General features: G+C 41.7%; 1 protein-coding gene across 3 annotated transcripts in view; it reads left to right on the top strand.

The window, feature by feature from the left end:
* si:ch211-168d1.3 (ras and Rab interactor 2) overlaps window positions 1–22,284 on the top strand; it is a 30,251-nt gene extending 7,967 nt beyond the window's left edge. For 2 of the 3 annotated variants that reach the window (XM_039822722.1, XM_039822721.1), the window contains exons 2-12: window positions 8,430–8,573; window positions 8,946–9,060; window positions 9,302–9,374; window positions 9,997–10,088; window positions 10,812–10,987; window positions 11,325–11,609; window positions 11,870–12,425; window positions 15,082–15,390; window positions 15,911–16,042; window positions 17,053–17,222; window positions 20,388–22,284. In XM_039822722.1, the coding sequence (XP_039678656.1) occupies window positions 8,430–8,573; window positions 8,946–9,060; window positions 9,302–9,374; window positions 9,997–10,088; window positions 10,812–10,987; window positions 11,325–11,609; window positions 11,870–12,425; window positions 15,082–15,390; window positions 15,911–16,042; window positions 17,053–17,222; window positions 20,388–20,711 (2,376 nt within the window). In that variant the 3' untranslated portion in view covers window positions 20,712–22,284. Of the gene's footprint in view, window positions 1–8,429; window positions 8,574–8,945; window positions 9,061–9,301; window positions 9,375–9,742; window positions 9,844–9,996; window positions 10,089–10,811; window positions 10,988–11,324; window positions 11,610–11,869; window positions 12,426–15,081; window positions 15,391–15,910; window positions 16,043–17,052; window positions 17,223–20,387 lie in introns of those variants that run through there. The other variant, XM_039822723.1, reaches the window with a different exon arrangement.
* Window positions 22,285–22,320: the final 36 nt, after the last annotated feature.

The raw sequence follows: 22,320 nt of genomic DNA, 5'->3' as shown, positions 1-22,320 counted from the left end.
TCTGCGTCTACGCCGGACCCTACGCCGTAGCCTGACGTGCACCTCTCGAAAAATGTAACTACACGTTGCAGCGACGCACGTTGCTCGGCTGTGGCTTGGTAGCGTTGCATTTCCCCCGACTCATTTCCTGGTTCTTCTTCTTCGTAAACAACGTGAAATCGGGGAGAGGGTTAACTTCTCCTGCTACAGATTTCCCACCGTGATCAGAAAGAACAGGGGAGACACTTTGTTTCTCTCACTATGACTCTAGAGTCGCTACTCGCTCCAAAGCTAATCGCTGTCACTCTCTCACTTCTCCCGCTCGCTTACACTCCCCACACACACACACACACACATACGGCTCGACGCACACACCAGCGCAAGGATAAACCTCAGGCCACTTACGTAGGCTACGGGGAGAGCTCTGCCGGACTATAAAACGGCCTTTAGTGGGATCCTGTCATGTTTAAATAGAGCCATTACAGACAATGGTGTTAGAATATCAAAAGGTAAGTAGTTACCCATCAAGCTCGCCATAGCCAGGAAAGGACTCTTTATGGTGGATAAAACACAAAAATTAGCACAATTACCATAGTTATACAGTACAGGCTCCATACCCACTACTGAGAAATAAAAGATTTTTTTTTTGAATTGCTAATTGGAACAAACACCAAGCTCGTACACCAACTCTGCATCTTTGCTTTAGGTAAGAAAATATCTCAGTTGCCTGCTGCCTCTGCAGAGAGGGACAGTTTGCACAACGTTACAGACTCCAGCGTTGACAGCGTGTATGGACTCTTTTTTTTTTTTTGACTGGACTGCAAAAGTTTTAGTAAAGTTTGGGGTTTACTTCCCACTGGAAGTGTCTGTTATTCCTTTATGTTATATTTAGAGGTGAAATGTGTATGAGTAAGTTTAAATTTGATGCACAAAAGTAAAATAGGGAAAATAAACCCTGACAGTGAAATGAAAGCTGTTGAAAAGTAGGGAGATTGTTGATTTGTCTGCAGTTAATTGTGCTTTAAATATGTAGACATGACACTATATCATGGTTGGATGAAAAGTATGAAGAATGTGTGGATTAAGATAAGACACACCTTTATATATATATATATATATATATATATATATATATATATATATCCCCAGCGGGGAAATTCAATTACAGCACCCTGTGGGTATGCAAAAAAGACAAAAAATTAATTCAGAATATACATTAGTAAGAAGGAAGTAAGAAACATATATAAATATCTAAAATCTTTAAGACAACCACATGCATATAAGAATATCAAAATAATAATAAGAAAAAAATGTGTGGCTGGATATGGGCTTTGCTAGCTGCCTGCTTATCAAAATCTACACATGGGAATACCGTATGTAGAATGTGACAGTGAGCAAAGTGCACAACATTGCTGTCTGTTTTCAGTACCGCTATCATTACATGTTTGTTGTCTGGAGGTTATATACGTGGAGAAAAATGTTGTGAAGACTCTGTGTTGCACCTTGGAAGATGAAGTAGAGGCTGGAGATGTGTGTGTGTGTGTGTGTGTGTGTGTGTGTGTGTGTGTGTGTGTGTGTGTGTGTGTGTGTGTGTGTGTGTGTGTGTGTGTGTGTGTGTGTGTGTGTGTGTGTGTGTGTGTGTGTGTGTGTGTGTGTGTGTGTGTGTGTGGCTGCATCAGCTCAGTGTCGAGGGGGTGGGAGATGTTATGGAGGATTCAGTTTCCTCCTCATCCTCCCTCTGCTGCTGTCTCTGAAATCTCTGTAACTCTCACACTCTCTGTGTGTCTCTGGACTTATTTAGTTACGTTTTGTGTTGCTGTGGATAACTGGCGAAATGTAATGAACAGTACAGATGATTTATCACTGAGATATTCCATTGCAGCCAAAATTGAGTTTATGAGAATACATCAGCCATAAACAGCAGCAGCATTTTTTAGACTCATTTTTTAGACACAATATTTTGGACTAATGATCAGAAATTATCTAAGAAGAGGCAGCGATATTACGTTGTCTTCTTGCTGTATCCTCAAGGGACCAAAATGCTTGCAGCTAGAATATATGTTAGGTGTAAAGAGCAGTTTTTTTCCACTGGAACCCTGCGCTCTTTTGCTCCTACTATCTCTGTCATTATGGCTTCATCCACCTACACAAAGTACTTAGCTGAATACAAGTTCATGTGCATGTGGAGGCTGCTGAAAGTAATTCTGGGAAATGTAGGAAATCACAAACAGGAGTAGAAGGAGAGGAGGCAGGTTGAAGGAAAAGTGAAAATGTTAAATTCTTCCTTTAAGGGACCATTTCCATATTTGCATATATATTTATCATTTGACTTCAAATCATGTATACATTTTTGCGTTACTGACGACCATTTCCCAATAAATTAGGTCAAAAAATAAAATAAACCAATCAAATCAAGACCCTTAAGGACTGATTTTCCTTCTCCATGCACTTTGCAAGTATGTGAAGTTGCATGAGAACCCTCCACGCCACTTCATTCACCACATCACTCTGGATGGTTCCAGTTTATTTTGTGCTCCACTGCAAAGCTCCTTCCGCTCGCAGGTGCTGAGCTGTAGGTGCTTCTCCTACTGTACCTGACAAAACTCCTCACCAGACTCATGTTCTCCACTTCCTCTGCTTCGCATGACTAAGCCGTCATCAGGGAACATCTGGAGGTGGCACAAACTGTTGAGACTGTTGAAACAAGGTTGAAACCATTGATCCCTTGCGGGTGCCACTGTGCTTATCTGTAACCAGATGGGGCGCTGGTCTGGAGGTGGACAAATCTGGTCACCATGGTGTCGTCCATCTGCACCAGAATGAGCTTCCCGGTGAGCAGCTGCTCACCGTCAGTGATCTCTTTCATCCTACACTGTTCTCCTGAAAACCTAAAATCCTGTGTTTTTCTCATCCTCCTCTTCAGCTTCATTTATGTAAATTTAACTTCAGCTTCACCTCCAGCCCCGAAGCCTTCTTTTTTTTTTTTGTCTTGAATCCCTTCTACTTTTGCAAACTTCTGTCATTTGTCATATATGAAAACTTGTATATTGGATTTACAGGTGCATGACACTGGTCTGATGAGTTAAGGCTGGTGATGTTTTCTGCGTACTTATTCTTCGGCTGCACAAATTATTTTTTTGTACCAACACAAAATCTTTAGGCAATTCAACACTGATACCTACAGTATAGCACCTGCTGTGTTTTTTGTTCTTTAAGTGTTTGTTTTTTTGAGTCACTCTATCTATCTGTCATCACTCGCTCAGCCAGCATGTCGGTCAGTCCTTCTGTCCAGTTTTTCATCTCCTTCCAAATCTCTCATCTCTTCTGCAAAAAGGTGTAAACTAGTCAGGTTTTCTGTAGCAGTCAGTCAACATTTGCACAATAAAATCTGATGTTCCCTTTCCAAAATACCCATTAGCAACCCACTGATTGCTGGCACTATACATGCTCACTCCAGATGTGCCTGTGCAAGCCCATTCTCCCTCTACTGAGCATGTCTACCAGGAGAGGGAAACATATTTTGGGTTTTTTTCGAAACTCCGTTTTCCTCTACAACTCCCCACAGATTCCCACCACTGGGCTCAGCACTCCTTTTCCTCCCTCTACTCCCTTTATCCCTCTTCAGACAAGTTTGCCCTAACTCTTCTTGTTAAGTTGTCAGAATCAGACTTTGTCTATCCTGCTGCTGCCCTAATGTGCAAAAACACCTTGTTAGATATACAGTGTACGTCGCCTTCTGCTTATTATACTTCCAGTCTGCCAGCTTGAACCTAAGTGCTGCAGGCCCACTGAAGTTGTGATTTCCTTACCCAGCATTAATTTTCAGTCCAGGCTTTTCTCTTCTCTTTTCATCATTTTATCTTTTATCTTTCTCTTGTGTTTCTCGCGCTCTGTGTTGCTCTCTTTCTCTGAGGGAATTATATAAGTCTTTCTGTGTGTGTGTGTGGGCAGCATTACATTTTATGTAAGGCAGACCTGGAAATGCCTAGCAAAACACAAGGGTCTTGCGCTCTGTTTTTTCTCTTTCTCTGCTTGCCTTATAGCCTTGTGTGGTTGTGTGTGTGCAGTTGGGTCATCGGACTGTGGATCTGCGTGGTGGTTGGCTCCTGATACACAATGAGGTGACTCTGCAGGCCCACTCTGACTCACACTCACAGCTTATTTTTTGAAGCACACCTTAAAATAAAATAAAATATTTGACTCCTAATATGAAGATGATGATGCTTGTTGACTTGTAGTGCTCATGTGAAGTGCGTCTGTTTTGAAGTGAGGAATGTCTGAAGTGTATCTTTAACGGATAAAAGTCCTACTCTACTTTATTTATTTGCATTCGACAGTTCGCTAAGCCCTGCCCCTCTTAGTTACTGTCGCTACGCCTTATAAACTTTCCGTACGAGACATATGCAGTTTACAAAAATAACGGTTATCATTTCTACAACAATGCGTCTTCAATTTCACACAGAAATAAACAAAAGCAGGCTTCTCATTTCTAGCCGACTATCATCAATTTTGTCGGCTGAAATATTGTCGCTAGCAGATTTTAGCTAACTGGAGTACCGTAAGCAAAAGGTAATGCAAAATCAGGAGTTGGTTAAAAACTAATGAATCCAGCTGACTCATTTTAAGACAAAAACCTATAAAGGGGTCTTAAATATCCACTGAGACGGCATATGTTATCACGATTCACAGTGGATGTGACAGTCCTGATCACGTCTATTTTTCTAACCTGTAACACTCTTTCTGTAACACTACAAAGTAACGTAGATAGCTAACTTGCTCCTTGCCTTGGGAAGAAATGCTAGGTTACTACTAGCCCAGTTTGTGCCTCTCATGTATTAGCATACACTTGAGTCAGAGGGATAAACATCAGTTTCTCTATAAGATCATTAACTGATGATGTTTGAAAACCCCGGATGTAAGCAACCCACCAAGGCAATTTCCTTGTAAGTGTTATTTACTTGGCAATAAATCCTTTTCTGATTCGGATTCTCAAAAAAAGGAGGGCACAAACTGGGGCAAGGTTACTACTATATACGATTTCGGTTCTTAACAATCACAAAAACAGAATCATCGAGAAAAACGATTATTTTGCACATTGCGTTTTGCAAGTAAACTCTTATTTTATCTTGTGTTAACAGATCAAGGTGTTTTCACTGTTTTAGTTCAATAAATGCAACGTCTTTGAGTCAATGAGTAATCGTGTGAAATAATTCTGATTTCAGTATTGACCAAAATAATCGTGATCATGATTTTTTCAATAATCGAGCAGCCCTACTAATAGGTAGTTAGATAGTTAGCCAGGCTTGCTAACGTTTGCAGCTTACGTTAAAACATACACATACCTTTTCTGCATGTGGAGAAATCCAAAGCTTGAAAAGCCTGCCCTGTCCAGTTACAGTTGCTAAACTCTAATCAGACAGTTGCTGTTTGTGGGTTCAGTCAGTTCTTCTCATTTTTAAACCAAATCAAAAAGTTCTGCAAGCCTTACAGTTGTCAGAACAAACCTGTGATCCTTATAAAACCCTCTTCTTTTGATTGGTGCCTGCTGTATTTGATTCCTAACCCCTCTAACGCTATTTACCATTAACTGCGAAGGATCCTTCAGAGTGCAGATTGGCTCACGGATTACTGGTTTTCCCGAGAGGAGGGGAGAGTAATGTTTATAAGTGGCAGGAGGTGATGAAAATGTGAAAAATTCAAAGGTGTTTTTGAATGAAAAACAATATTCATAATGCTTCCTCTAATACCACTGAAACAGGCTGCTGCATCTGATTTGCTTAGAAAAGAACGTTGGTGCTCTGATGTGAGGGAGGAAGCAACTAACAAAATATTGATTATTAATGGCATCACTTTATTATTTATTTAGTGTCATATTTCTTTGGGAGAAAAAAAGACTTCCTAGTCTCTGCACCCTGGAAAACCTGTCATATATTTAAAATAGTTTGTGTCTGTGCGTGTATGTGTGTGTGTGTGTGTGTGTGTGTGTGTGTGTGTGTGTGTGTGTGTGTGTGTGTGTGTGTGTGTGTGTGCGTGTTTGTGCGTGCACGCGCATCTCCAACTTGTCAGAGAAAGGGTGTTTCACTGAGTAGGAATGCCTGGTAGGATGTGTAGGCCCAGGTTGCTATGGCAACCATCTGCTGCTACGCTCACAAGCGTTCGCCATCAGCCCACACAGTGTGACATCCAGCAGCAAGCCAATCTGAGAGAAAGAGAGAGAGAGAGAAAGAGAGAGAAAGAGAGAAAGTAAATCTGTTATCTGAATGTTAACACTAAAGGGGCCAAAAATAAGGAAAACACACAGTTCAAACTGAATGATTGGAGCACATGTAAAGGTGCTTTTTTTTTTTCTCAAAAAAGTGTAAGTTAAAACACTTGAATTCTTTAGAAATATGTTGAGTTTTCTGCTGTTACAGTGAAGACAGAAGGAGGAGAGGTGTACAGCCCACTGAAGCACGCAACAATGCTTTGATTATAGATTGAACAGAAGGATGTAAAGCTGCTTTAAAATGCTTAAAACTGAGGAACTGAGGTTTGGTGAAGAAAATCTTTGTTAAAGTTAAAGCCACCTTTACACAGCAGGTAAAAGTTGGCTCAGGGGTTAAGATGCCGACCATGAGCCACAACATCCTCAGTTTGAATCAAGCCAGAAACCTTTGTTGCATCTCTCTCCCTCACTCATTTCCTCTCATCTCTCCACTAGAGCTATCTAAACTTAAAACAAAAAGTAAGGAAATTTGTGTTTGGTAGATTATTTCTCTGTGGTAACAATGCTTATTGGCAATAAATCTTATACCGTTGGAAAGCCTGTTTAGTTCCCTTTCAAATGGTCCCCCATTTGTAAGGAACATGCATTTATGGGATGAGAAACAGAGCTGAGTATGTGGGTTGCGCCCATGAAAAATTTGCCAAATCTTTTCTGCCAATGCCAAACAGCTTATTCTGCCATTGACTCGTTTGGTGTTTGGTGGATTGGATGATTGAAGTTTGAAGAAACAAGACATAATGGCAATTGAACAATTTATTCATTTCACAAACAGGAGCCTCAGTAGCGTGTGGAAGAACCATACACAGCCACAACAGCCTGGCACCTCCTCCTCATGCTGGTCACACACTGCTGTGGGATGGCATCCCATTCTTCAACCAGCATTTGTTGCAAGTCAGCCAACATGGTTGTGTTGGTCACTCTGGCACGAACAGCACACCCAAGCTGATCCCACAAGTGTTCAATGGAGTTGAGGTCAGGACTGGTGGCAAATCTTTCATGGGTGCAACCCACATACTGAGCTCTGTTGCTCATCACACAAATGCATGCTCCTTACAAATGGGGCACCATTTGAAAGGGAACTAAACAGGCTTTCCAACGGTATAAGATTTATTGCTAAAAAGCATTGTTACCACAGAGAAATAATCCACCAAACACAAATTTCCTTACTTTTTGTTTTAAGTTTAATAAAGGTATAAAACATCCTAAAAAGCATAATAATAATAATAATAATAAAAGTTGCCAAAAATCTGCATTTGTGTGTGAAATGAAACCAAACATCTGCCTTTTGTAAGTGAAAAAATACATTAAATCTGACATTTTTAATTGTTATATTTTACTTGGCAATCCAAATCTGACACAAATCAGATTTGTGCTAATGCAGTCACAGTCTGATTGTATTTCATTCACCCATGAAACATGGGGAGAGAGAGGGGTATGACATGCAACAAAGGTCCCCCGGCTGGGAGCCAAACTGTGAATGTTGCGGTTATATGATATGCGTCTTAACCTACTTTTTATGCTACTGGGGCACCCTGTTTGCCTCCTCTTCTCATAATATTTATATACTTATATATATATATATATATATATATATATATATGTGTGTGTGTGTGTCTATATATGTATGTATGTATGTATATATATATATATGTAGCGTCCATTTTACTTCTGTACCACCAGCCCTCAACATTAAAAAAATATAACAACAACATTTGATCCTAGCAAGAAATCAATGAAATGATGACAATAAATGCTAGCAGTGTGAACGTGTGTCTAAAACAGCTACATGTATATGTTCACCTTTACGCAGACAACTTTTCACAGTATATAGCAAGTACACTTGTGTAGTGCGTAGGTGTCACTTCAGCTTTAGGGGTCACAGTCTGGGCTCAACTCTAAAGGAAAGCTGGGCAAACTGCACTCATGTAGTAAATATCACAATATATATTGTACTCACTGCAGCCTGAAGTCAACTCATTGACAAAAAGAAAATAAGTATGAATGACCTTGTGGACAACTATTTAGTCAGGGTGAAATACAGACATCGGAAAGCTAATCGTCTAAATAGGGCTAACAACAGTAAATAAAATATGAATTATTTTGTGAAAATAGACAATCAGGCATATAAAAAGAGAAAGACCTCATTTGATGGTTGTTGAATAATAACCTTGTACATGTGTTTCAGATGCAGGAGATGGGCAGTACACATCGAGGCTCTGAGAGGGTCTTCAGCGTCCTGGATCGTCTGCTGCTCACACATCCTGTGTGGCTGCAGCTGTCACTCAGCCAAGACTCTGCCCTCTATATCCTGCTCAGAGAGCCTGTTGGGGTGCGTACAAGTCAGTTATTTCAGTCATGTGACCTACCTTATCAGTTAAAAGAATACAGGAATACATTTTAGGACCCACTGATACTTTTTAAGAAACTAAATATGCTTTAATTTCCCCAAAAAGTGAAAGACAACTTTTGTTCATCTTGACCATAGACATTAAAATGAATAGTTCAACATATTTGGGGAATATGAATATTTGCTTTAAATCCATAGCACCTTACCATTTTAACAAATATTTTGTTCTCATTTTGTATTCAAACAACTACAGCTCCTCTGAGGCTTTGACGGCATACCGATGTGAAAAGAAAATATATCTTTAACATCCCTGTGCTTTATTCTTGTTTCCGTGGTGGCTGTTGGTGCTTACAGACCTTTTTGGTGCGTAAATGCAGCTCCAGCCAGAGGAAGGTGCTGTGTTTGAGAGAGACAGCCGACAAAAGGGCCTCCTCTGTTAAGGAGTGCTTCATCTGTGAGGAGGACTCCAGTGAGTATAAAACAAGCTAGATAAGCATGCATTATCCACCTGCGATACGCATAATGCTACATTTCTCTGCTCACCGTTTGTGGCGCAGTGCAGTTCATACACTTACTGGGTGAAGTAGTGCCGGACAGAGAAAATGGGTCCTCCAGATTATTTGCAGTTGCCATATATCTCCCGTCAGATAGTAACAAGTCTCCCACTGCCTCCTCAGCTGTCAATAAAACTCTGTGTCTTCTCTGACCAGCATTCGCCTTGGAGAGCTCAGCACTCACCTTCCCTGACCTGTGTCGACTGGTGGCCTTCTACTGTATCAGCAGGTGATGTTTTATTTGAACTAAACATCTATGGGCAAAAGTAAGTTGGGATGTTCTTCATGGTTTCCCCAATTCCAATGAAGGGAACAGCACACAATGATATACAGTATAAGACAATAGTGTGCTTTCAGTTTTATGATAACAGTTTAGAGAAGGCTCTTTCCTGTTACAACATGACAATGCCACTGTGCACAAAGTAAGCTCCATAAAGAAATTGTTTTTCCAGTTTGGTGTAGAAGAACTGGCCTGCACAGAGGCCTGACCTTATCCCCGTCCAACCCATTTGGGATTAACTGGACTGGGAGCAACAACATCACTGGTCAACCTCTCTAATGCGCTTATGGCTGAATGGGAGCCAGGTTCGAAAATATTATAGTTCGCCTTCCCAGAAGAGTGGATGTCCACATACGTTTGGCCTTGCAGTGCACCTGATGTCATTCAGCCAAGGCCCTCTGGAAATCTCATAGCCACTGTGCGTGTTGTGTGTATGGCATCCTTTTATATGTTGCGTCCTCTAACCTGAGCCTTGGTTTGATTTCTTTAAATGGAGGCTGTAACAGCCACACACATGCCCAGGGTTTGATGTATTTTCTTTCTGTGTGTCTATTTTTTTTCTTGTCTGCAGAGATGTGTTGCCCTTCCCACTGGAGCTACCAGAGGCCATCGCTAAAGCCACAACACATAGGCAGCTGGAGGCCATCTCACACATGGGCCAAGGTACAATGATTGAAGACCTCTCATCTTTTTAAAACTACAAACTACTTAAAAAGTACTTTACTTTGTCGCTTGCTCTAAATAACAGTACACACTTTACCAAGATGATTAATAAGAGAGCATACCAATAAATATTAAAGTTGCACAAATTATTTGTGTAGATAACTATCAAACTTAAGTTAGGTGTAATTTTTTTATGATTAACACCTCCTTGCAGTACTGGATACTGTGAGGATACAGTGACGTTCCTCTGTAACGGCTTTTTCTCAGCAATGTATTCAATTCAATTTAATTCAAATAACTTTATTTATCAAATTGCAAATGTGAGAGAGTAAAGGAATAAGTGACTAAAGTAGTGACTGCCAGCTTGCATCTATTTTAACATGGCAAACGTGTTCTGATGCAGCGCGGCAGCAGATAGCGAGGTGTGACTTTAAGACGGCTAAAAGGGACACAAGTAAGACACAGTATGTGTCACTGACTCTAACTCAAAGATAAAAGACTCGTTCTCACCATGGTTCTGCAAAATCTGTTTGCACTAGTAGCCTGAAAGAGAAAAATAAAGGTTCTGTGTGTAGCATTGTGAAGTGAATAATTACTGCATTGATTTTGAAATATTTGCACAATTACTGCGTAAAAAATCTGATTGATTGGTTGGTATATCTGTAATAATAAGTGTGACTGAAAAACGTTGGTATCCAAACTCTCTTCTTCTTTCTGGACTAGACTTCTGGAGCGCACCGACTGCTTCAGATATCCAAAACGGACTGGTGGACCCGGTTGCATCAACCAGCGGCAACCAGGGTCAGATGGCCCAGGAGCGATGTACCCTGCTGACTCGGGGTAGACCAGGCAAACTCTGCTTCATCAACCCGCTCTTCCTACAGCTGGAGGTTAGCAAGGTTAGTAGTGAAAGTGGTGGGGTTATGTGAGCTTTCTCTGAGACCATTTAACTCTCCACTGTTGTGATTTTCTAGTATTTTACCTTAATTTGAACTTTAAATGGTTTATAGAATAAAAGAAAACTTTTATTAAAACTCAAGTTTTGTGTAGTTCCTGAAAAGTTCCCTTTTTAAAAAGTTAAGTCCATTACAAGGTCTCTGAATCCATCCTCCTACTGTGCATGGCAATATAATACTGTTTACCTTGCACTTCACCTTTTACCCTTTGAAAAATAAACAGTTCAAAAGTCACTGGCTTTTGTTAGATTAAGGGCTGAATCCACTTTTCTTTCTACAGCAGCCACAACTCACTAACCACAGTGCCTCCAATAAACGGCACCGCTTCAAGCGCAGCATGCGGCTCAGGCTCTCCGAGTCCTCAATGAATCTGTCTTTGGAAGGGGTCGGCTCCTTCTCACCTCGCTCATCATTGGAGCTGCCCGGCGGGTCAGAGAGGCTGCAGAAGGCCAGCACTAACCCACAGAGAAGAATTCACCCTGGGGCAGGGGTCCTGAGGAGAACCCCTGCTGTATCACCGGGTTCTGCAGAGGAAGAGGACATGATGTCTGTCTATGTGCCACAAGTAATATGTGTTTTTATTTGTCTTTCAGACCATGCCTTCACTTCTATGTGGGACCGTGAATATTAGGAAGTTTAGAAAATCATCTTTACAGTCACATAATCATTTTTAATGATATTCAAATAAAATTAAGCGTGCTTTGCTATTTTGTAAACTGAACTCATCTTGCATTTCGGAAATTCATACTAAGATACGATAAGAAATGGCCAACCACAACATCTCTGTTATCATGCTGTAAAATTATCACTTCTGTCCTGGTCAAGACATCTGCAAAAGTTGGGGAGCCTCCCCAGCCCCAGCAGTCCGCCCAAGCAGTGGATACAGGCATCGAGGTGGCAGTTCTGGCCCTGGAGCGCCGCCCGGCTCCGTCCCTGGCCGAGCTCGACAGCAGCAGCTCCTTCAGCAGCATGGACGAGGACAATGACTCTGATCCAGAAAGCATGACCCAAGCCCCAACTCACTTCTACCAGCGCCCGCCGCTCGTGCGCTCTCGAGGCCGTGGTGGGCTGCACCGCATGAGCGAGGCGTTTGTGTGTTTCTTTGCTCCTGACAAGCGGCTGACGCGACTGGTGGAGGAGCTGTCCAGAGACAGGCGCTCCATCTTTGGGGGCATGGTTCAAGACTTCCTCCTGGCACAGAGAGAAGTGCTCAAATCCCTGGCTTCCTCTTCTTCATCCTCATCCTCTTCCACTTCACATGTGACCTCTGTGCAGCTCCTGCAGGGCCTGCGCCTCTTTCTGTCCCAGGCAAGGTGCTGCCTGCTGGACAGTGGAGAGCTGGAGCCTCCCATTGAAACCCTGGTGCCAGAGAACGAGAAAGGTACACAAACGCATCATCAAAGTAAAACACATTATATTTGAATCATAGCATGAACTATGTATTTCCACTTTCTTGCACAAATTAAAGCTAGCTGTAGGTCGAGAAGGGATGCCCTACCACATTTCCACAACTCGTTTTGCAGCCTTGTGCCTCAAACAACCTGATTGGTTGATTCAACTTCCGGTCAGGAGATGGGTTCAAAATGATACAGCAGAACTAAACTGGACAGATTTAATTATACCAAATATCTGGAAACGTGTAACGGAAAACATCTCTGAATAACACCTGTATAGACGGAGAAGTACGTCCCAGCTTTTAACATTATTGCAGCCATTAGTTACAACTTATCAATCTCCTACAAAGTATACCTCAACTCAAAGTAAGTCACTTAGTGAGTTATTTGATGGAATTTAGCTGACTGTGCCAGATTACATTCTGAGCTCAACCTTGTGAATTTCCCGTATGCATGATTAGTTTTCAAATCAAAACGAGGAGACGGTGAGTGCAGCAGGGGACTGGAGCAGGGAGAGATATGTGAAGAAAAAAAAACTGCTATTAGAAAACACTGATTCAATAGAGCACAGTGCCAGAGGATGCAGGTCTATGGAAACAGACAGCCTTTTCTCATCGATGGTGGGCTGCTCAGGCTCCAGTGAAAGGCACTGTCAACACAAAGTAGTTTGCGTGGGGGGAGTAGAGCCTCATTCACTAGAGCTCATATTGTCTCTGGTATTTAGAAAACAGCATTAGGAAAGCCCTGCCCGGTGCGCCTGCTTTCATATCCAACATATTCAAAGTGAGATTCTTCACGTTACTGTAAAGACATCGCAGGGTGCTACTTTGAAAGAATTCTAGTTCAAGATTTTGACACAGTCCTGTGCGTAGGTTTTTCTTTTATGGACTCCTGTCCTGTGCGGCCGAGTGTGTGTTTGCAGGTGTGTTTGTGTGTAAACGTGTGATGATGGATGGTTGCCTGGCAGTACAGAGGCTTCAGGGGAGAGCGGTCGTCCGCTGCTTTCCTTCCTCCCATCCTTCCTTCCTGCGCTTTGATTCTGATCTATCTCACTTTGCGTCGGTGGGAGGCATTTGCATTTTTTTCTCCCCCTCGTTTATCATAAAAATATATCACAGACCCACGCTCACTTGAAGAGCAGCACGATTCAGGGGAGGGTGGGAGGGAGGGATAGAAATAGGCAGGATACTTTGAAAGTGTAATCATTTACAGATCTGGGAGTAACCGCTAAAACAGTCAGTTTTCTTCTGTACTAGCCAGTAACTGACAAGGCTGTAATCACACTACACGTACTCTGTTACTCTCCAGAGCTGATAAGAGAGAGAGGGATGCTGGGAGGGGGGAGGAGAGGGAGGCAGAAAAACGGAGTATGGAGGGCGTGAATGATTTATCACAAGGGGGAAAGATATAGTAAGATAGATAGGGGGATATGTTGGGGAATTATACAGGAGAGTGAAGAATGGAGAGAGGGAGAGGAGGATTTGATGATGAGTGGAAAACCGTGTGCACTGGAGAATTGTTACCCACTTAGTCAGGACTGCCCACTGACTAATCACTGTGTGTGTGTGTGTGTGTGTGTGTGTGTGTGTGTGTGTGTGTGTGTGTGTGTGTGTGTGTGTGTGTGTGTGTTTAACATTTGGGGAAGTACGGTAATTCCCCTTTCTTTCCGAGAGTGAGATGATTGACACCGCTCTCATATCTGTGTTAAGAGCCAGGAGATGATTAGCCTAGCTAAGTATAAAAAGACCACAAACAAGGGAAAACTGCTGGCCTGGCTCTGTCCAAAGTTTAAAAAAAATATGCATACAAGCACAAGATCACTAATTAACAGGTTGTATCTCCTTGTTTTAGTATGTTCACAAACAGAAATGTAAAAACAATTGTGATTTTACAGGGAGCTATATACATACAATAACTATTTCTTGGCAAGAGGTAGCTAACTAATAACTGACAGTTAAACAGCCAGACACAAAGCTGTTGTGACTGACTAGCGCTAGCATGTTCCCAACTGGCTACTGTGTTAGCGCTTAGTTCACCAACAGGTTTTGTGAGTAGTCACTACGTCACAGAGCTTCCAACACCACCTATTTCCAGAGGAGGCATGGATTAATTCTGTGTGTGTGTTCTTTACTGGTTTGTGTTAATTTGATTGAAAACAAGTGATATGAAAAGGTCCTGCTTTATTACCTAATCGTGATGCCCTGTCTTGAGGAGAGAGGACAATTTGGAAATCACATGAACATAAGATGCTGATATTGATAATTTTTTTTGTGTTTGTATATGTTCTGTGTTTTGTCCATTGGTTAAAATGGTAAAAACACAATTTAATCACATATGCAATCAATAAGAAAAGCAGATGTCCCCTGCACAGCAGAAACATTGTCCTTGATATTATATAACATTTTCACCAAGTGAGAGAGTGACTCCATTTTCATTGCAGACACGTCATTCACCCTAGCAAAAGCAGCATACCTTTCTGGGCCTCTTGCCAGTGCCTCTAGATATGCAGACGCATTTCTCCACCTGCAAATTACCCGATAAATAAATCGCACAAGCAACTCATGTTTACAGTAAAATAGAATCACAGTAGCACAAAAATGTTTACTTTCAGCCCAGGCAATGAACCCCTCCTTCTGTCCTCAGACCTGGCGCTGGAGCGGGCCATGTTCTCCTGTGTGCTCAGGCCTCTGAAGTCCCACCTTGAAAAAGCTCTAATTGCGTCGCACAATCAGGACGGCACCAGCCAGCGCCTCACCCAAAACATGGTCCGTCTGAAGGGGGACGCCGCCATGGAGCGGCTCGGCGTGCGGACGGGCGTCCCTGACAGCCGCGAGGTGGAAAGGGTTAAGCAGAAGCTGGTCCTGATGCAGAGGACGCACTCGCCCATCGACAAGGTGCTGCTTCTGCTGCAAGTGTGCAAGTGCGTCCACAAGGCCATGGGGTCCTTACATGGTGAGACCAAATACTTTGTTGTTTTGTTGGATTGTAAGGTTCTGCTGTTTTGCTGCTTAAAAGCTTCCCTTTTAAAGGAATGAAGGTCAACAATATTTGCAAAGCTGAGTGGCTTGTCACTTTCAAAAAGCTCCACACTTCAGACATACTGTATCTGTGTGAGCTGTAGCACGGCCTGCCTGCTTTTCAGCACGAGCTGCTGGAAATTAATGCGTCATCATGTTAGTACACTTGAATATTGGGTTTTATTTTGGAATTGGTGCATTGTAACGTATTTGATATTTTTACTAACTATCTTTTGTAAAGTCTAGTTAGATGGGTAACTATGCTAGGCTAAACTTAAACTGAGTGAAACCAAATGATTTGGACCAAAAAGACAATTTTTTTAATTATTATTTCTCTCCATACTTTGCTAGTATATATATAAATAATATTCAATTAAAATTTTCAGCAACCTGCATCAACAAAATCAAAGATAATAGCGTACCCATATATTGTCCTTCTGTTATTTTCTTTCCAGGACAGGAAGTGAGCTGGGAAGACTTCCTGCCATCATTGTCTTACGTGATTGTGGAGTGTAACAAGCCTCACATCCTGATAGAGGTGGAGTACATGATGGAGCTGCTGGAGCCCTCCTGGCTCGGAGGAGAGGGTACGACCTAAACTCAAAATGCTACCTGTAGCCCAAAAATGTCAGCTGTTGAGGAGCTGTGCTGTGCTTTTCATTAGTTAAACCAATAACAGACTGTATTGTTTGTCTTTAGAAAACAAATAAGTAGGATATACACCCCTACAGCAGGTAAATCAACAGCTGTCGACTTGAGTCTTTGTTTGAAGTTTAGTCATTAGTGAATGAAAACGTCCTCCACTCCAGTGACTCACTGTGACTGTTGGTGTTTACATTTCAAAGTGACCTGAAGTGGCGTTAAATTATGCGACAAATGCATTTTGACTTGGTTAGAACTCCAAACCCAGTGTGTAGGACTTGTATGGCTGGCTGTTTGGTCAAAATGCATTATAATTATGGAAATGTACCTACTTATATTTTAGTCAGAAGTTACTTTACTGTAATTAAGGCTGAAACTAATGATTATTTTCATTATCACAAAATCTGCCAATTATTTTCTCGATTCGTTGATTCATCGTTTCGTATAAGCCTGCCTAACTACGAAGCTAGCATATTCAGTTTGCTATCACAGAAAACTAATAAAAACCAGCAAAGTATCTGAGAAGCCACTACCAGTGAAGTTTTAGTATTTTTTCTTCAAAAAATGACTTTATTATCTAAATAGTTGCCGACTAAATAAACAAGTCAAAAAAGTAATTCATTAATTCAGATCTAGATAGTAACTAAGTGTAACTAAGTAGATTTTGGTTGTCACATATTTTACTATTAATAACCTCATCTTTATTTTTTCCTTTAACTTTTACATTCTTACTAGTAAGAAAACGAGCCAGTTATATATATATATATATATATATATATATATATATATATATATATATATATATATATATATTATACACAGTTACTAGTACTACTTCTAGTACTAGAAACTAGTACCTGCTTATTAATCACTAGGTCCTGTTTTAATTTGACTAACTATTTGGCTCTTATTTAAAGCTACTAGAAGCTAAGTTGTATTGTCTTTGTGGTTCCAGGTGGCTACTACCTGACCAGTGTGTATGCCAGTCTGTGTCTGATCCAGAGCCTGGACATGGAGCAGCCGTTCACCGGCTGCCTGACGCCAGAGGCCCAGGAGGCTCTGAAGGAGTGGAGCTGCAGACGGAGCCGCGAGGCCCAGAAACAAAAGGAGAACCAGCAGAGCCAGGTAGGTACAGTACCAGATGTTTTTATAGTAGCACCCCACAGAAACACTGGTAGTGTTACAGTATGTGTGGGTTTGCACTGTAATCTTCTATATAGCTGCCACACATAGCTGCCCTGTGTGAAGTGCTGATTGATGTGCATTGATGTGTAGGAACTCCTGCTTATTATGCAGTGAAACAGTTCTATGGGATATTCTACACAGTACCATGTGAACAACATAATGGCAAAAAAATGTAAATATTTTTATATTAGAATTGCTGTTAGTGAAAATACATTGTTATTTGTGTCAAAACTAAATATGTTTTCAATGCTTTAAGTACTTTGGATTAACTGTTAATGCTCATGAGAGGATTCATAGTAGAGAAAAATAGTCACATGCTAAGTGATGCTGGAAGGTTAGAGTGATACAGAGCTTCCTAAAATATAGGCTGGAACCCTAAATGGGTTTCAGGTGGCTGACTGTGGATCGAAGGCTGTAAAATACAACAACCGGTAATGTAATGTGATTGACAGCAGGGGCTCCTTACTCTCGTTTATTGCAGATGCTGGCCAGGTCATAAACTATCGCAGACAGAGTTGTTGTTGTTGTGTGCAGATAGGAAAATAAAAGGTCAGGGCCTGTATTCACAAAACATTTGATATTACTAGAACTACTCCTACATGGCACTAAAAGTTCCTAGCTAAGAGTGTCCTCCTACAACCTATTCACAAAGCTGCTGAGACCAACTTTTACTAAGGAATTGGGAGAGCTCTTAAACTGAGAGAAAGGGCGGCGTTAATCCCAATTGCTAAGGATGATGTCATGTTTCCTGAAACTGTGATTGGCTGTCTTGGGTTTCTGTCAGTGAATTTGTGATGGAAATACTGTAGGAGGTATGTTGCCATATCTAAATAAATATTTAAAAATAAAATGTATGCTAAGTCAAGATACCTTTAATAATACCTGAAGGTAGATTTGGTTCCACTGATTTAACATGAAACAAAGAGTAATATAGGCTACTTAATATAGTCAAGAATATGTGTCATCCTCTTACATGTCTGGCAGCTCGTTAACAATTTTTATGAAAGAAGACTGGTAATTATCAGACTGCTGTTAAGACAGACTGACTTCTGCTGGTCCAATCAAGGTCACAATTGTAAGAAACGTGATTTTTGCATTTGAAATGTGGACAAATCTAAACTGAACCTAAAGTTTTAGCAAGTTAGCAACTAGTTAAAACTATAATATGTGAAATGTGGTCTATAAATGTGTGATGTGTGTCTTTATACTCCTTCATTTTTAAAAGTCTTCTCACGTGTTCCTAGCTTTAGAGTTCTTGTCTGTAACTGACAGCCCCCTGAAATGAACAGCCCTGATACTCCAGCTTCTAATGTTGAAAGAAGTTTCAAACAGACACTAAGAATCCATATTTCACAATTCAAACATGAACATGTTTTATTTCTTTCGAAAAGGCACAAAAGCAACAAAAGCAAGGTGATAATCCACCCAAAGAGGTCAGACTTTACATTAATTATACTGATGGCGATGCACGCTGAGCAACATCAGATTATCCAACATCTGTAAAACAATGACAGGTGGGGCAGAATGAGCAACAGCGACCCATATTTGATTCAAACTGGATCTCAGGTATTACTGCTGGTGCTTCTTGGGGAGTCAAGGGCAGCACTCCAATTTTACAAGAGTTCAAGCAAAAGGTGAACATTTTGAGATGGACAATAGGTCATCCATCAAAAACCAGACAACACACCTGGATTTCACTTCTTTGCGTGCAAACGCATTTCAAAATCATTTTAGGGGATTAGTTTTTAGTAATTTTTAGAGGTAATCCGCTGATCTGGGGCCACCGGCTTACGTTGGGGCATGCACTAATGCTCGCGAGCACACACACACACACACACACACACACACACACACACACACACACACACACACACACACCGACCTTTACCTACACTTTCCTATTATCACTCTCCCGGCCCCAGATTGGTAAAACTGTCCACCAAATGCCATGTAAAAAAGGCATTGTCATCCACAACGTTTCTGTCTCGTCACGTGGTGCCTCTCCTGGCTTCAAATAGCCGATCTAACTCACCCGGCAGCCAGATTTTCCACTGACACAGGCGGGGATCAGTGAGCCAAGTGCTATGAAGAAGTGGGCGGTCAGATAACATGAAATTTATTGAGCTGCATCTACCCATCGAAGCAGGCAAACACAATATGCACACGGACAGCGAGGAGCTCAGTGACTCTGTAAGTTTTAATAATGGCAGACCTGTTGATTGTAATTGCTGGTGTGTGTGCGTTTCTTTTTATTAGAGCATATTTGGCCACTTGTGCATCTGTGTGTGCGTGTGCGTGTGTGCGTGTGTGTGTGTGTGTGTGTGTGTGTGTGTGTGTGTGTGTTGGGGAGGGTGGGGGTAGTTGTGTGTGCAGGCAGTATTTTGGTTTTTGTGTGTGGCACAGAAGAGAATTCTCTCTGGTTTCTTGGCTGTTTGGTTAAAGGATTATGTTAAGTATGTTTTCATTGTGTGTGGTTTTTTTTTCCAAAGAGAGTTGTGAGGTCGTCTGTAGGTGGTTGAATCTGACATTATATAATAGCTTAGATACAGCACAGTTGCTGGTAAGTGTTTAAAGGGTGCCAACTGTTGAGACAGACTCGTTAGTTGTGTTTTATCGTCTTTTTTTGTTCTTTTGAAAATGGCAAAAAGTTTCTGTTTGGATTAAAGTGTAGAGGGAAAACTCCAGCAGAGCACCAAGGTAGAGTGAGTTTAATGGACTGTATTTGGTGAGTTTGGACGTGGATATGCTCTAGTGGATTAATATTGGGAGTTTGTCAATGAAGCTGTAACATGCAACAGAGAAAAGAGCAATTTGACGAAGAGGATTTTCATGTTTCATTTTTATCTTTTCGACCCGCTGGTTGTGTGTGTGGGAAGTAGAAGCTTTGTTTTAGAGAGAATTTCTTTTATGGGCATCATTTTGACTCATTTATTATGGTGGATTATCAGCCTGCACAGCTCTCACTCCTCCTCTGGCTCCATCTCTCTCTCCTCCCCCTCTTTTGCCCTCACTCCATAAGCCTCTTGACCTCTGTTTTGCATGAATACAGAATATATTCACTCTTTTTTTTTCTCCTCTCCTCCCTCCCTCCCTCCCTCCCTCCAGAGGTGCGTTCGGATACTGTTCCAGGACGGGGAGCGGAGCGCCGTGCGGACGTTGCAGTGGAGAGCCGGGGAGACCAGCCAGGCCCTGGCGCAGCTGTGTGCCGCCACCTTCGAAGTGTCCGACCCGGAGCAATACACCCTGTACTGGCGCAGTGGCGGCGAGATGAGGGCCCTGCCGCCTCAGGCCCAGCCTCAGGACCTGGCCAGCCACAGCGAGGGAGGCCCCTCGCTCTCCTACCTGAGGACCGACCACGACTTCAGCAAGATGCGGCGGCTCACCAGAGGTGGCGCCGTGGACCTGAGCGAGTCGGTGTGTGAGGAGTGAGTGGGAGGAATGGAGGAAGGAGGGAGGAGGAGGAGATGGATGGTTGCTCTCTCTTTCTCTCTCTTTCTCTCTCTTGTTCTGTCTCTTTCTCTCCGGCGGTGTGTTGTGTCTCGTCGTGGGTCAGGACTTGTTGTGAAAAACTACAGCCCTTCTCCAGACTAGGAGCAGACCTTTAATGGTAAACTCTTTCCTAAATGGACCAACATGCAGAGCACAGCAGGACCAACATAGGGACTGTTGCCAAAAGTTGTACTATGTACCACTCAGTGTGGCTGCTGGTGTAAAGGAGTGTACTACTATTTGTGACATGGAAAATGTGTAATAAATGGATTTGGTTGTTATTTAAAACCCAGAGTTATACCATGAAGGGATTACATCATTAAAACGTGAAGAGGCTCAAATCCAAAGACAAATTCTGTGAGACTACTGTTGCCTGGAAACAAAATCACTTCCTGTACGCACACTAGAAGGGAAATTGTCCACCATGGTGATGTAACCCTTTCACAGTATAGTTCTAGGCAAAAATCTAAAAGACACTTGGATGTTTTATAACTTCACTTTTATGTGTAAAAGTCGGATGGAACCACGTTGTTAAAGGGTTTGGGGATACAAAGCTTTCTGTGCCCCCCTGGAATACAGTTTGACAAAAAAGTCCACAAGACCAAACCTCAATACCAAAGTGACAAAAAAACAAAACAGATAAAGAGAGGTCATTTACTTCGAAAGAAATCAGAAGGAAGCTTTAAATCGGCTGTTTATTTTTAGAATCACCCACAGAGACAGTTTTATTTTTGCTTTCTGAGAAAACGCGCAGACTCTCCTTGCTCGCGTAAGTGCTTTTGGCAGGTGGAGTAATTGGCGAGTAGGAGGTGATAGAACAGCATCAGCTCTCTTTTTCTCTTTTTTTTTTTTTTTAAAACCTTGTGAGAAAAAAATTCAAACATCACATCGACACACCGAGACAACCTGCAACAGATTTACTGAATGACTTGCGAATGTAATAAAATCTTTTTTCCGTGTCGGACTTTAATCCTTTCACAACTGCATTCATTTCACGTTTGAATTCACTGCTTTTGAGTTCTACTGTATCTCTTGGCCGTACTGTAAAAATAACACTGCGTTACGACTCGGACTGAGCGTACAGTCTGACCAGTAAACCAGGACCTCGCGGTGACTGGTAGAATGTAAATGTAAAAGTCACCAGCTTCTGGTGACTCCTGCTGCAAGTCATCACGATCAACTGACTGTTTGACTCAGTGTCATTATCAATTATCATATTGTGTATTTTAAACTAACTTTTAATTGTTCAATTTGTTGGGTAGATAGGTTTTCAACATATCTGGAGTTTTTAATCAGCGGAGGAGGTTCATTTTCAGATGTGTTTTGAACATAATTGCATGCTTTTTCATTTAACGTGAAGGTTCTGCGAATGTGGTGTGTATGTGTGTGTGTGTGTGAAGCATGTTTTCATTGTAAGAGCTCACTATTTCTTTTTCTTTCAGTGTGAAAACATATTACTGTATTTTGTCAGGTAACTCAGTATCGCAATAAAAATTGCAATATCTGTTCACAATGTTGTTACATCCAGTTTTTTTTTGTAGTGGGATTG

Source organism: Perca fluviatilis, chromosome 14, assembly GCF_010015445.1.
Source record: "Perca fluviatilis chromosome 14, GENO_Pfluv_1.0, whole genome shotgun sequence".
Classification (NCBI taxonomy): Eukaryota; Metazoa; Chordata; class Actinopteri; order Perciformes; family Percidae; genus Perca; species Perca fluviatilis.
The sequence above is the reverse complement of the archived record's forward strand: the minus strand, read 5'-3'. Positions and strand labels throughout refer to the sequence as shown.